This window comes from Aquila chrysaetos, chromosome 15, assembly GCF_900496995.4.
Source record: "Aquila chrysaetos chrysaetos chromosome 15, bAquChr1.4, whole genome shotgun sequence".
Taxonomy (NCBI): Eukaryota; Metazoa; Chordata; class Aves; order Accipitriformes; family Accipitridae; genus Aquila; species Aquila chrysaetos.
Window position 1 is genome coordinate 26,670,929 of NC_044018.1, and position 13,906 is coordinate 26,684,834.

The window sequence follows — 13,906 nt, forward strand, 5'->3', positions numbered from 1 at the left end:
ATATAACTTTCTATGCTGCTGAGACTTTTATGTGATTTTATTGTTTGATATAGGTTGCTCTATTCCCTGGTTTCTTTTTCCTTTCTACTTCTGCTAAGTATTACTATTGATGGGCAGAGACCTCCCAAAGGCATTGTGAAAACTTTAATCCTTCCCAAATTTTAGCATTAGAAAAAGGTTACAGGAAAGATGGGCTTGGGTTTACAAAGCTCATTAGGACCATAAGCACCCAAGCAAACACTAAGGTAACACTGCAGGCTCCAAGCATCCACCTTAACCAGCAATGGGAGGAAAACTAGCTTCAGGCACTTCTGGGATTGGAAGGAGACAAAGACCTTTCATCCTTTTGCCAGCCTCACCTCCAAGCAGAGAGCTGAATACTAGGCCAAAAGCAGGTCCTTGGAAGTGCCAACACAGGCCTGTTATAAGTGGTTATAGCTTTGAAAAGAAACCATGTGCAAATCGAGCAACAATTTGTTCCCTCTAGCTCTATTTCATTTTTCTCTTTCTGTGCAGTTATTTACAGGGCTCACTTTTCTTCTCAGTCAGAAGCAACATAGGAACTGTGAATTCTCCTTTTGACTAGAAGATCCTTATGGCTATGTAGCGAGCATCTATACGAACCCAGCATACTTATTTCGGGTCCCTGGCCATGCCCTAATGCAGGATTTGGGTCTCCAGTTCATTAAAAAAATTAAGATCAAACAAGAGTGGACAGCTTGCCATTCCATAAGGGAATTCTCCCTTCCTATGGGGAGCTGTAGACTCATGGAATCTATACTGAGAAGACATAGCTTAAACAGGAAGAGGTATTTTCCATTACTAACATATCAACAGTAAATTGGACCTTGATGTACTCAAAATCTTGGTCAAACTGGGATATACTGGGTCTAAAGCTAGCTTTTAATAATTTGATTCTTATTTATACACAATGCAAAGTTGTATAGAGTAGTTTCTATAATATTAAAAATGTTGATTATACAAAATTATCTGTAAGTTTACCTTTTACTATATTAATGCAAAATTGTCATTATTGATCTCCACATTACCCCAAAGTATGTCTGGCTTCAAGAGACAAGCATATTCACCCCTTACCTCTAAACCCTTAAGCCCTGAGTCCAGATCACAAAATAGACGGTTAGGATTTTGTCATTCAAACTCCAGCAGGGCACCAGTCCTTCAGAAGATGTGATCAGAAGAACAGGTTAAGCCCAGTAAGGAAAACACTTCAGCAAATTTAGTTTCCTGGGAAAGTGAGCAGGTGGAGAGCAAGATATAAGAGAGCTTTCCAACCAACTAGAAAAACAGATGTATTTATTTTTTTGTTTTTTATTTTTTTATTTTCTGATCAATTTTGTATTACTGCCTGCTTGTAATAATAATAGTACAATGAGTCCTATTTCCAAAGTAAGGCAAGGGTGGATGTTAAAGTAAGGCCAAGTGAGAAAAGAAAAAACAATTAAAAGAGTCAGCCTGAAGTATGTATTTTGGAAGTTATGACAACCACATGGATAATACCTGAGCAAAAAGATTTCTAAGACCGAGTCTGAATCACAAGGATACATAAAGTCTCAGAAGACCTAAGAAAATATTAAAGGTTAGGTAAGCTTGAAGAAGATACCTAACTGGGTAACTAAAAAACTCAACAAGCCATGAAAAAAACAGACAAACCGGGCTACCTGCTGCTAGCTGTGCAGCCATCATTCCGAAGGGCCAGGGGTGGAAACACATCTAAGGGCATACACAGAGGTCTAGGAGCCTGTAAGAAGCTCAAGGGGAGCTACCTCTCTGACCCATAGGGAAGGAAGTTAATCTGAAGTAAGGAAATGGTACTCTTCCCCCTTTTTTATACATTGGCCTTAGCATGCTCTGAAGGAATTCAAGAACAGCTCTATGAAGTCACAGCAAAGGTCTAAGTAGCCTGTATCTGCCCTTCAATGACTAGCAGCACACGTAAACATGCGGCAAAGAGGAAAAGGAGAGGAACGATGCATAGGGGTGGAGGATACATTGTCATCCTCCATCAGTTTGAAGCTTCTTGTCTCAGAGCATGCTGAGCCAGAGGTTTGTCTTCATATTAGAGCAGATCTCAGAGGAGTTTCCTTCTCCATATTCAGCCCTGTTTTACAGTGGAGCTACATGTTGTGTGACGAACCACATCAGGAAGCTTCAGTCACCAACTCCATTCCCAACCTGAACAGTCCCAGTCTGTGTGGTTCTTCCTCAGATGGCAGCTGTTCTTCACCTTCAATCATTTCTCTCACCCTGCTTTTTTGCCCTATCTCTTATTTATATATAGTGGGGGCAGAAAATAAAGACTGGTGGATTTTTATTTATTTGTGTCTCAAAAATAAGATGTTTTGCATAATTTTATTCATCTCTTGCCATAAATTCCTTAAAGGAGACCCTCAGATTCTCTTCACAATTGAACTTCCTGAAGTCATTTCAGTAGGTTTGCACAAGGCTTTGACACAGGACCTGACCTAGGACAAAAATCTACCCTATAGTATATAGCATAAATACCCAGGCGACCACATATGGGTTAGGAACCCTCTCTCAGTAAAAGATCTTGACTTGAATTCTTTGTATTTCAACTACTGGCCATTTTTTGATAGAAGCTGTGGGGGTAGTTGGTAAACTAATTGGTGTTTGGACATTGCCAAGTAATTCCATTATGTCACTGTGACCAAATTAATGTATCCCTGATTTAAGAATATGATACCTGTTGTGGTTTAAGCCCAGCCAGAGACAAAGCACCATGAAGATGCTTGCTCACTCCTCCCCTCCAGTGGGATGGGGAGGAGAAAATACGAATTAAAGCTCGTGGGTCGAGACAAGGATAGGGAGGGATCACTCACCACTTATGGTCACGGGCAAAAGACAGGCTCAACTTGGGGAAGAAACAAAATCAATTTAATTTACTACCAATCAAATCAAAACAAGGATAATGAGAAGTAAAACCAAACCTTGGAACACCTTCCCCTCACCCCTCCCTCCTTCCCAGCTCAACCCCACTCCCAATTTTCTCCACCTCCTCCCCCCAGCAGCGCAGGGGGATGGGGAATGGGGGTTGGGGTCAGTTCCTCACACCTTGTCTCTGCCGCTCCTTCCTCCTCAGGGGGAGGACTCCTCACTCGTCCCCTGCTCCACCGTGGGGTCCCTCCCACGGGAGACAGTCCTCCATGAACTTCTCAGGCATGCGTCCTTTCTGTGGGCTGCAGTTCTTCACGAACTGCTCCAGCGTGGGTCCCTTCCGTGGGCTGCAGTCCTCCAGGCACAGCCTGCTCCAGCGCGGGCTTTCCCCTGGAGTCCCGGCCATCCTGGGGGGCATCCATCCCCCTGCTCCGGCGTGGGCTCCTCTCTCCCCGGGCTGCAGGTGGGCATCTGCTCCCCCGCTCCCCTCCGTGGGCTGGGGGGGGACAGCCTGCCGTCTGGTCTCCCCACGGGCTGCGGGGGCATCCCCTCCTCCCCCGCTCCTCCTCCCCTCCTTCCTCACTCCCCTCGTATCCGCACAGGGGTTCCTCTCCCATCCCGATCCCCCCACTCACTGCAGGTTCCCCTTCTCAAGGCTGTTCTCCCAGAGGCGCTACCGCCGTCGCTGACGGGCTCGGCCTGGGCCAGCGGCGGGTCCGACGTGGAGCCGGGGAAGCTTCTGGCAGCTTCTCACAGGAGCCGGCCCTGCGGCCCCTCCCCGCTACCAAAACCCCGCCACACAAACCCAAAACAATACCAAATAGAGTAGGTTATGATTATTTAATTTGAAAAAGTATGTACTGAAAGTAGGACCACTGCTTTTCCCTATTAATTTGTACTTTCCCGTGTCATTTTTGTCTCTGCAACTTTATGAAAGGTGGGGGTTTTGTGTCAGTACTCATCAAGCTTTGTGTAAATGCAGTGCAGCTCCTTTTATATCCCCATCTGTAATAGCACATTTCCTCTAATTTTAAGATTAGTGTGTGGAGTCTCTGTGCTCATGCTTTAAATGAGATGGCCTTTGATTTGTAAATAGTATGAATCTTCAGGACTGTACTCTTTCTTCGTCTGTTTAAAATCTAATAAAGCTCAACTCATAGATGTCATGAATTGTATAAACATCCACTGTTTCCAAATCAATGTCCCCTTTAGTAAATCTAAATTAAATCTTAGTGAGCAAGCAGTAGGCATATAAGTATCATTCATATACGTATTTATCCTTAATAATTTTTCATATCATAAACTTATGGACTGGTGTCATTGTATATGTGATAACAATCTTTTATCTTCTGCTTGCATTCAGCTAGACCCATACATGGCAAGATTATCTGTCAATGCAAAAAAAGGTCTCAGAACTGACAAGTGGAAACTGATGGAAGTCACAGACATGATCATCCATTAGCACCATCATCTGAGTACCCAGGTCACTTAAGACAAGCAGTGTTCTTTCTGATTACATTCTCAAGATGGTGGTATCAAACATATGGAGATGATTTGTTTTTCCCATGAACAAGCTATGTCTACAATAACAACTTTTTTTGTAGTTCTGAGGCTTCATGAATCAGTGGGATTCCAGTAAAACGATTCCAATCAATAGGATGCTTCAACTGGTCTTGCCCAAAGTTACATTTCCAATGGCAAAAGGAAAGGCTGTTTAGGCAAATGAGAGCCTGGCCAGTTTCTGCAGTCCATTCCCTTCAAACTGCTGCAGCTCCACAACTCTAGGAGTAAGGATGCTGAAGGATGAACCCTGCCTCATTCTTTTAGAATCCAGTTTTATACCTATTGTTTAAGAAATTGTCTTTCTGCTTATTGAGCTTGCTCATACTGTCTGCCTCCACTCTCTCCTGTGGCTGCAAGACCCAGAAGTTTACTACCTGCAGAGTAAAAATGTTCTTTATTTTGACAGTTGACTGTGGATAGCTGGTTTCCAAAACACGTGATCCAAGCTAGGTTTTATGAAATGTCTGGTCTGGTATAGCTACTGGTGGGCTTCAGTTGATAAACTCAGGCAGCCCCCAACTGCTTGGAAGGATCTCCAAGAGCATTTGCCATTCCCTTTTTCTGTCTTCTATGCAAGGGCTTTCTCAGTATTTAAAAAGATCTGTTTAAGTTTTCTTCACCTCTTTTCATCGCCTTGTTTACCGTTAATTTTAAAGTTGGCACAGTGTACTGGCTATTCAGAGAGCACATGGTTCTCCTTATTAAAACAGCAATAGTAATGCTTTACTATTACTGATATTATTGTTGTTGTTGTATACTGTATTGTTCATTTCTAGTGCATGTGTGTTGCTTAAGATCTCAGTACTAGATCAGTTTCCCACTGAGCTGGGCACTGTAAAAGCACAGAAAAAACCCCTTTGATTGTACAGATACTAATGTAGCAAAAAACCCTAGGTCCTTTTTTCATGCAGATTGCCTTATTTAGAAAGCTATTCCTGGTCTCATTACAGCTTTTTGTTTATGCTAAACTGGTACTCAACCACTGACTTCTCTAAAAGAAAGACCCAGTAATACTTGTAAATTTTATGTAATAAAAGTCCAACCAATTCAGTCAAGGTCAAAAGTGCTTTTGTGATCACCCATCTACCTTGCTACCCTTTCAAAAATAATTTTAGAAAATAGATCTGCTCTTTCAATAATTTACATGGCCCCACCTCTTTATGGACAAGTTTCCACAGAAACATGTTCTCCTTCCTGACCACACATTTTCATGGGATAAAAACTGCTGTGTACTAACCAACTATAAAGTACTAGGTACATTTTAAAAGTTAGTTTGTTTGTTTTTACAGCAGTTTTTTCCCTTTATTTTTCATCAAAACCAGGGAAATTCTTTTTTTGGCTGTCAGAAGAGCCTAATCATTTAATCCAGGTGATCCTAAAGGGTAGTCCATGAGTATATTGACACCAAATATTTCCTCTTTTGCATTCCATTGCCTGAATTAACTGTACAGAAAAAGTCACTGCCTGGCGGCCACCTGACTTATACATTTATGTATGTATATTGTTGTATAGATGCTGCATATTTTTACTTTTTTTTTCCTCAGAGAACTGTCATCAAAAAGTTAGAGTAGAACCATGCTTAGCTTCAGAAATAAGATATACCCTGCACTTACGATTGGGCAGTAAATGTTAGAAAAAAAGTTTGTACTTAAGGCCAGAGTGGATGAATTATTGCTGATAAAGCATATTTGTCAGGGTTACACTGCATTGTCCTAAAAGGCTAATGAAAAAGTTACGCACCACAGGGTATGATATGGACAAACCCTACAAAAAGTTTTCTATCTATTGCCATTGATTTAAAATGACAAAGCAAACTTGGTGTGCTTAAGTCATGCACACGTGTGACGTGCTGATCTGTTGGCCGTTGCATGGTCCTACTAAAAAGATGACCGTGTTTTGGAAGGGCCTTTCGGAGAGGGCTCTCAAAGGTTTCCAGGCGCGGGATTGCCACGCTGGCGTGCCCAGCCTGCGCGCAAGTGAGGAGGACGACGCTGGCTGCAGGAAGGCCTGGCTGGGGGCTCTGCCTTCGGGTCTGTTCCTCTAAACTGAGACATGGCGAGCGAAAGAAGAGCATTTTAAAGCAGCTGAGCTATGGAGAGGGGGCTCATGCACATAACCTAATTTAAAGGTCTCCAACGGGTATCGCTCCCTCGCCGCGACTTGCTCCCCCGGAGTCAACCTGGAAACCGTGACTCGAGGCTGACGGGTTTGTTTTTTCTTCAAGCCAACGTTTGCTTTGAGTTTCATCTCCCACGCACACGCACGCCCCGCTGCCGGGGGCCCCCCGCGGGGCCGCCGATGTGCGCGGCTCGGGCCGGCCCGGGCCCCGCGGCCCCGCAGGCGCCCGCGGCTGCCGGCCCGCCCGGCGGGCAGGGCCGGGCAGGGCAGGGCAGGGCAGGGCGGGCAGAGCCGCGCCGTGCCGGGCCGGGGGCGCCCCGCCGCGCCCCTGGGAACGCGCTGCCCTTCGCTCCGCGCGAGGGCCGGGCTTCCCCAGTTCAGACAAGTCCTCGCCCCGCTCCCGCGGCGGCGGGTTTGGTGCGACACCGTCCTGACATGTTGTAACTGGTTTCCACACCCACCGCGCCTGAGAGCGACGGGAAGTACCTGCGATGAGCCCTGCGCCGCCTTGACTCGCCGCCGCGATCGCAGCAGCCGGGTCGAGCCGCCCCGCCGCTCCGGAGGCGAGACCCCACCGCGGGGCACCGGCGCAAGTGAGTGGGTCTCCATTCTGCCTCCCCCGGCACGGGACCGGACGGGACGGGGCCGCGGCCGGGGCCGGGGCCGGCTCTGCCCCCGGCGGCCCCGCGCTCTCGACGGGCGGGTGGGGCGGCCGCCCCCCGCCCCGCCAACCGCCCGCTCGGTGAGGAGCCGCGGCGCCTTTGAGACGGGGGCGCGGGGATCGCGAAACGGAGGCGGCGGCGGCGGCGGCTCCGGCCGCGGGCACCTGAGGGGAGCGGGCGCCGAGCGGCGGGGGGGGGGGGGGGGTGTCGGCGGCCCGCCGGGCCGCGCTCCCACGCCGCGCTCCCTCGCGGGGCCGCGTCGCGCAACCCGCCCCCCCGCGCGGCCGGGGTCCCGCGGGGAGCTGTGGCCCCGGCGTGGCCGGGGGTGACCCACGTGCGGTGTCCTCAGGGCCGAGGCGTGTCCCAGCATGTGGCGGTGCCGGCTGGTTCCCGCCGTTTCGCCTGAAAAGTTAACTTTCTGGTTTAAAAAGGAAAAGGGAAAAAAAAAAAAAAAAAAGAGAGAGAAAGAAGCAGGAGCGCTTGCGGTGCTGTTTTTCACTTGAATTCGATGCCTTTTGCATCCACGGAAAATACTGTAATTTCATTAATAATGAAATAATTGCCTGACACTGCTTAATGTAGGTAATTATCATTTATTCTTGATACAGTTCCTTCACGCAAAGGTTGGTGGAAGGCAGCTGTCGTAAAATGCCTCTTTATTCTGTTAAAGGCTCGTCACACTGGGCCCTTAAGCGGTGGGGAGGCTCCTCAGCAGAGCCGCGGGTCAGACGTGCTCAGGTGGATGCCCCAAAAACCATACCTGAGAGAGGGGCTTGCGACAAGATGTTCCCGTGGTTTAAATTTCCCTTAACTGAGGTGGCGAGGTTGAAACTTCATGCAGAAACTATCAAAGCAGTCACATTTCCTTTGGGAAAGAGATAAGGACATCCCGAGGAGAGGAAAGCATCATGGCCAGGGCCTTGCCAAGGACCAGCTGAACGAGCCTGAGGTTAGAGCTGCTCCCCCAAGTTGCTGAATAGGAAATTTTTCAAATCCTGAGAATATTAGTAAGGCAGGGAAGTTGCTTGTCTTTAGCTCTAGCCTGGAGGACTGTGCTCCTGGAACCACCGCAGAATGTTGCATCATTTTCTTCAGTGGGCATTTGTCATCTGCTGCTTTTGTGGAAGCTGGGATACTCTCTGTATCTTTCTGCAGAAAGGCACATTTACTTTTCTTTCAAAGAAAAAGCTCTCTTCTTGCTGGGTTCCTGATAATGGCACTGGAAACGTCCGAGCATGTTGTTCACAGAAGGACAAGATGATCACATCAGTGCAGGATTCAGAATTTTTGTTCTGCAGCATAAGATTCAGTTTTAGCAGCTGCATTGGAGTTTAAATTAAATTTAAGCCTATTAATGGCACTTAATAAAAAAAGTTTTAAATAATTGATACCTGTGTCCAAGCAGCGAAGATGGCTGATACGCTGGGCTGGGATTAACAGCCAAGGTTATTTCTCAGAGGATGAACAACAGCTTTCCTGGCACTGGTAAAATTTGTAATCATGTACATGAAGTCTGATAAAGCTCTGGAAGCCTCCAGAGATGGGCCTCATTCTGCACAACCTCGCTAATAGAACTGTTGACCTGAGTAGGATCTTTGAAGAATCACGTTGATTATGCAGAAATCATTATACATGGTTGAAGAAGACACCAAAAAGTTTATTTTAGAATTTTGTCTAAACCTCTGCCTCTCCATCCAAAATTATATTGGTTTCATAGGTACATTTCCTACAAAATAGCTCTTACCTTCTAAGGAGGAAAACACCTGTGTCAAGACATCTAGAGCTTTTGTCAAATATACATGAAGCCATCATTTTGATTTGGGAGTTTTCTTCTGTTTCTTCTCATGAATGAAGAAGGCATGCTGATGTCCTTCATTCCAAAAAACAGAATTAGAATTTTCTCATTTGTCTCATCTGTTCTGTGATTTATTTCCATGCTGACAGTTTTTACATTTACTTTCTTAAATAAATGTGCACTGCTTTAAGCTTCTTTTATAAACAACACTTGTAAATCAAAGATCAACATCAAAGATGTAACTATCCTAGTTTGGAAGACGCTGCACTAGAAGTCTTACCTTTCCAAGATTATGGTATATTTATACCCTGCTTTCAGCATAAGTCTGAGCATAAGTTACTGCATTTGACCTATGCCACAATTAAGTAATTCATTGTTTTCAATGAAAAGTCAAACAATATACTCTACTATTACAAAAAAACAAATCAAAAGAACCAAACCAAACAAAAAACACACGTGAGCCAGCACACACACGCAATCATTTTTTGCCTTTTATTTGTTCATAACATTCAGTATTTTATATTGCACAAATTAACATATTAAGTATAGTCCTGTTCCCTTATATTATTTTCAAAGGAAAGAGTGAGAAGAAGAAAAAAGGGATTTAGACAAGCTTTTGAAATAAACACTTATGTCTTTCTCAACTGTATATACAAAATCAGTGGCAGAATTTCTATTTTAGAAGTATATCCATTACAAAGTAATAAGAATTTTATAAACATAATAAGACTGACTGTTTTATTACACTGTTTAGAGAGTTACTTGTCCTGGAGGGCCCTACGAGAGGGTTGTATTAGATTCTCAGTAAAGTCACCTGTATTAGTGTTCAGACTCTTCAGACCAACTCAGCTGAGTAACTCTGTATTTTGAACTCGGGGTATTTTTTCGTTCTTCATCTAAAATGTCTTGAAAACCTGTTCCAGATGATTGGGTTCCATGGGACACTGCTGCAAAAGTTTTAATTTTACAAGATTGTAAGAGTTTGCCCTTTGAATCAGTCTGTCTTGTCTGCACCACGTGCTTGGTTCTCCGTCACCTTACACTGCACTCTGTATCTGCATCTGGGCAAAGTGAAATGGTATCACTCCTATTTTATAACGTTTTATTTCTACCTGTGGCAGCAGTGTAGAATGAAGCCTTGGATGTCTGTCACAGGAATACATGTAATTCTCGGTCGGGGGAGAGCAGTCACATCCCTTTCGCTTGCTGCTTTCCAGTTCACCACAAAGAGCTACTCTGGAAGCAGCCAGAAACACTCCCTTCCCCCAGGCTCGAAAGCAATCCTATCTGGGAAGATCTACCCTGCTACTTGGCTGAGAGACAGGATTCAAATGGAATTATTTCATATGACATGCTGATGCCAGCCTCAGATCTGGATTTTTCTTTCTTGGTCTTTTTTTAACCTCAGACTTCCCAAGTTCCTCAGAAATCTTGGTTTAATTGAACATTTAATTGGACTTTGGAGTATCAGTAGTGTATGGAGATTCTGATTTTCATTCCTTTAGGTTAATGTAGATAATTTACATTTCCTTTCAAGAAGGTTTAAACTGTTCCCAGCAGACAGTGGAAAGCAAATGCACTGTTGGCAAAAATATTTGAAAGGTCTTGATGTGAAGAGAGAATTGTGTTATGTTTATATGCCAGTAAATGAAATCAGAACTCCACACGACTATTCCTTGCTGTTATACTGCTATACTATTAATTAGGCTTGTAGGGAAACCCAGTGTTAACTTTCAAGCTATACTTTTTATATGCTTTTTGTAACTATTCTGCCTTCATTGGATGTCCTTCCTACTTCTGCTGTCTTTCTCTTAAGCTTCATGGCCTAGCCCTGAAAGATGAAACAGTGCTACCATGTATCTCATGCTCATGCTTCTCTCATGAAAATCCTGCCTGCTCCTCCCCTCCCCACTTTTTTTTTTTTTTGGTGGCTTACTGGCCCAGTGCATAAATTCATTGCAGTTTAGGTTTTAGGCAAATGGTAGAGTTGCTGGAGGAGTTGCTGGAGTCCTGTAGGCTTGCACAAACGTGAAGGAAGAAATGTTGGCCATTTGTCCTCTCTCTACCTTAAATCCCAAATTGTCACAGCAGAAACCAACCCTCTCAGCTCTTATTAAATGAAGTAAAAAGATGGTAAGAATGAATTTATAAATCGACAGCAGTAAACAACTTATTATTAATGTTTTGGGGGAAAAAAAAAAAAAGGTAAGATTAAAGCAGCCGCTCCTTTTGGCAGAAGGAATGAGCAGGGTGGAAACTAGACATCAGATTGCTGATTCAGAGTTTGATCCCAGATGTGGGAGGAGAAATCTTTCTGGAGTTCCTCATAACTCACTGAAATGAGGTAGGCTGGTCCTGCTTCGGAGCAACAAATGGATTAGATCAGCATGGGAGAACAGATAGATAAGGAGAAGGACCTGAATGACTGTGGTTTCAAAGAAGTCGGAGAAAAGGAATGCGCTGCAGAGAAAGATTAATGCATCAAAAAGTAGGAAATCTAATGGGTTTCTGAAGTGTTTCTCTGAACACCACTCTGTCAGTTGTTGTAGAGTTCCTAAACACAACCTACGGTAGCGTATTGGAGCATACATTGGCTATCTATTGGTGTTATTGGTACAGATCTTCAGTGTATTATGAGCTCTGCTGTAGCTTTTAATATCAGAACTTCATCAAATCACTTAATTATGTGTTTACTTTTATCATATGTAGAAGAAACTCTTTATCTAGCTCTTTAATATTCATTTGATGATATTAATCCCTGACCCTTTTCAGAACATTTTTAAATTCTTGGAAGGTGCTAGAAAAACTTAAAGCAACATTACCAGAAAAGTATTTTGAATAAAATCTGTGTGCATGTCATAGATCTCTAGAAATATTGATTGTTTTTTTACTTTTCTCTCTTTACAGATACATTTCATCAGCTCACGAATGGAAGTTTAAGAGACTTTATACAAAATATATGTGAAAATGGAAACTTCATCTTTGCTATCATCCTTACATGATGAATGCAGATCAGACAACTATATTGAACCTCACTACAAGGAATGGTACCGAGTAGCTATTGATGCTCTAATTGAAGGAGGTTTAGAAGCCTACAAAGAATTTCTTTCCAAAGAGAGATGCTCAGAATTCCTAGCCGATGAGGAAATTGATTATATTTTGAACAACGTTCACAAACTTCCCCAAAGCACAATTTATTCCTCTAACAATGCCATTGATGACACCTCTTCCTCGGGAACATACTGGCCTATTGAATCAGATGTGGAAGCTCCAAATCTTGACCTAGGTTGGCCCTACCTGATGCCTGGAATTTCTGGTGGCACAAATATTGATCTGCTTTTTCATCCACCACGAGCACAGCCTTACACCATAAAGGAAACTATTCGGAAGATGATACGAGATGCAAGAAAGGTAAACATGAAAAATATTATTGAAAAAAAAAATGTGGCAATAATAGTCTAGTTGGTGTTTTACTAGAGGCTTTTTTTTTCTTCTGGCAGGAAAAAACAGTCTGGCTGCTAGCAATTCAGATGGAAAGGTTTTCCCAGACTGAGATCAGTCCATTGATATCACATGCACCAATGCTATTAACCGTATTTACAAGGGACCAGGAATTAATTGGATGGATTAATGAAGCATAATTACCATTTTATTGTAATGCTGACCAGTCCATGAGAAATTTGTAGATAATCAGCACACCGTTTCTTTGACCTCAGTTGAATATACCTCAAGTGATACAATTGTGTCTAACTTGAAGATATATCCTAAGGTTTCTCTTTTGTGTCAGTGGAAACATGCATCGATTTGGCACGGTAGACAGCTGTTATAAGAAAATAACACCTTGGTGTACATCCGACTCGTGTACCTTGACAGTCTCAGGTTTTGTGATTTTGCATGCCAACTGTCCTTGCAGAAATTAGTCAGAAAGTATTAAAGAGAGCTCAGAATAAAAAAAAAAAAAAAAAAAAAAGAGGCTTAGGCAACAAGAAAATAGATTTTAGTTGGGTACTTACCTTAATTTCTGACTAATGACTAATTTATAAGAAATGTGGACACTTCTGCAAATGTACTTGTCTCCACTTAGGGGCACTTGCATCTTGAGTTTCCTAAGGCACACCCAGCTTACACCTCAGTGTAGGGGGTGGTGTATGTACAAACCACCTTTTGCTTTCCAGTGTCAATTTTAAAAAAACACCAAAAAATGTATTAGCATGCAGTCTGTTTGACCCTGGGCCACGTTACCTCTTTAAACAGATGTGACAAGGTTTCAGAAGTATTCCTAGCAAGTACGTCACACTCCCCTTTCTTTCCTCATGAAATAAATTGGGTTCTGCGTGACTCTATGGGCTTTAAATTGATAGGGTGGGTTCTAGCTCGAGTGCATCCGTAAATGCTTCAGTGCCTGAAATGTGCATGTAAACTTGTGCAATAGAAATGGACTGAAAAAGGCGGGGAAGGGAAGGACAACATCTTTTTACAATGTCTCTCCTTTATTTAAGTAAAGCATATAATTTGTTGCCATAATAGAGTTATCACTAGGCCTTTTATCCTGCAGTTTACAGTCTAGAATGACTGTATGCTCAAGGAAGAGGAGACTTAATTACTTCTCTACCTCTTTGTCCCTTTCAGAGTGAGATTTGGTGTTTTCTGCTTTTGTATGTAGTGAAGCTTGACCGTGGCTTGCCCAGGATACTCTCCAATCTTTTTCAACTGCAGCTCCTGAGCTACCAATGTATCCACTGTATGGGAAACCACAGAAACTCTATCGCCAAGACTGGTTCAGTTTTGCTACAAGGTCTTGATATGCCATGAAGAAAGGCTGCTTCCTGTTAGTTGCCATGCTTTTTGTGCCTAG

At 43.6% G+C, this 13,906-nt stretch overlaps 1 protein-coding gene across 2 annotated transcripts in view; it reads left to right on the forward strand.

Moving 5' to 3' along the window:
- The first annotated feature begins 6,994 nt into the window (after nucleotides 1–6,994).
- The window catches only part of FAM83B (family with sequence similarity 83 member B), a 56,774-nt gene continuing 49,862 nt past the window's right edge, over nucleotides 6,995–13,906 (forward strand). For both annotated transcript variants that reach the window (XR_003926773.1, XM_030037970.1), the window contains exons 1-2: nucleotides 6,995–7,157; nucleotides 11,959–12,462. Coding sequence is in view for 1 of the 2 variants with exons in the window: in XM_030037970.1 (XP_029893830.1) it covers nucleotides 12,019–12,462 (444 nt within the window). In the remaining variant the exon portion in view is untranslated. The remainder of the gene's footprint in view (nucleotides 7,158–11,958; nucleotides 12,463–13,906) is intronic.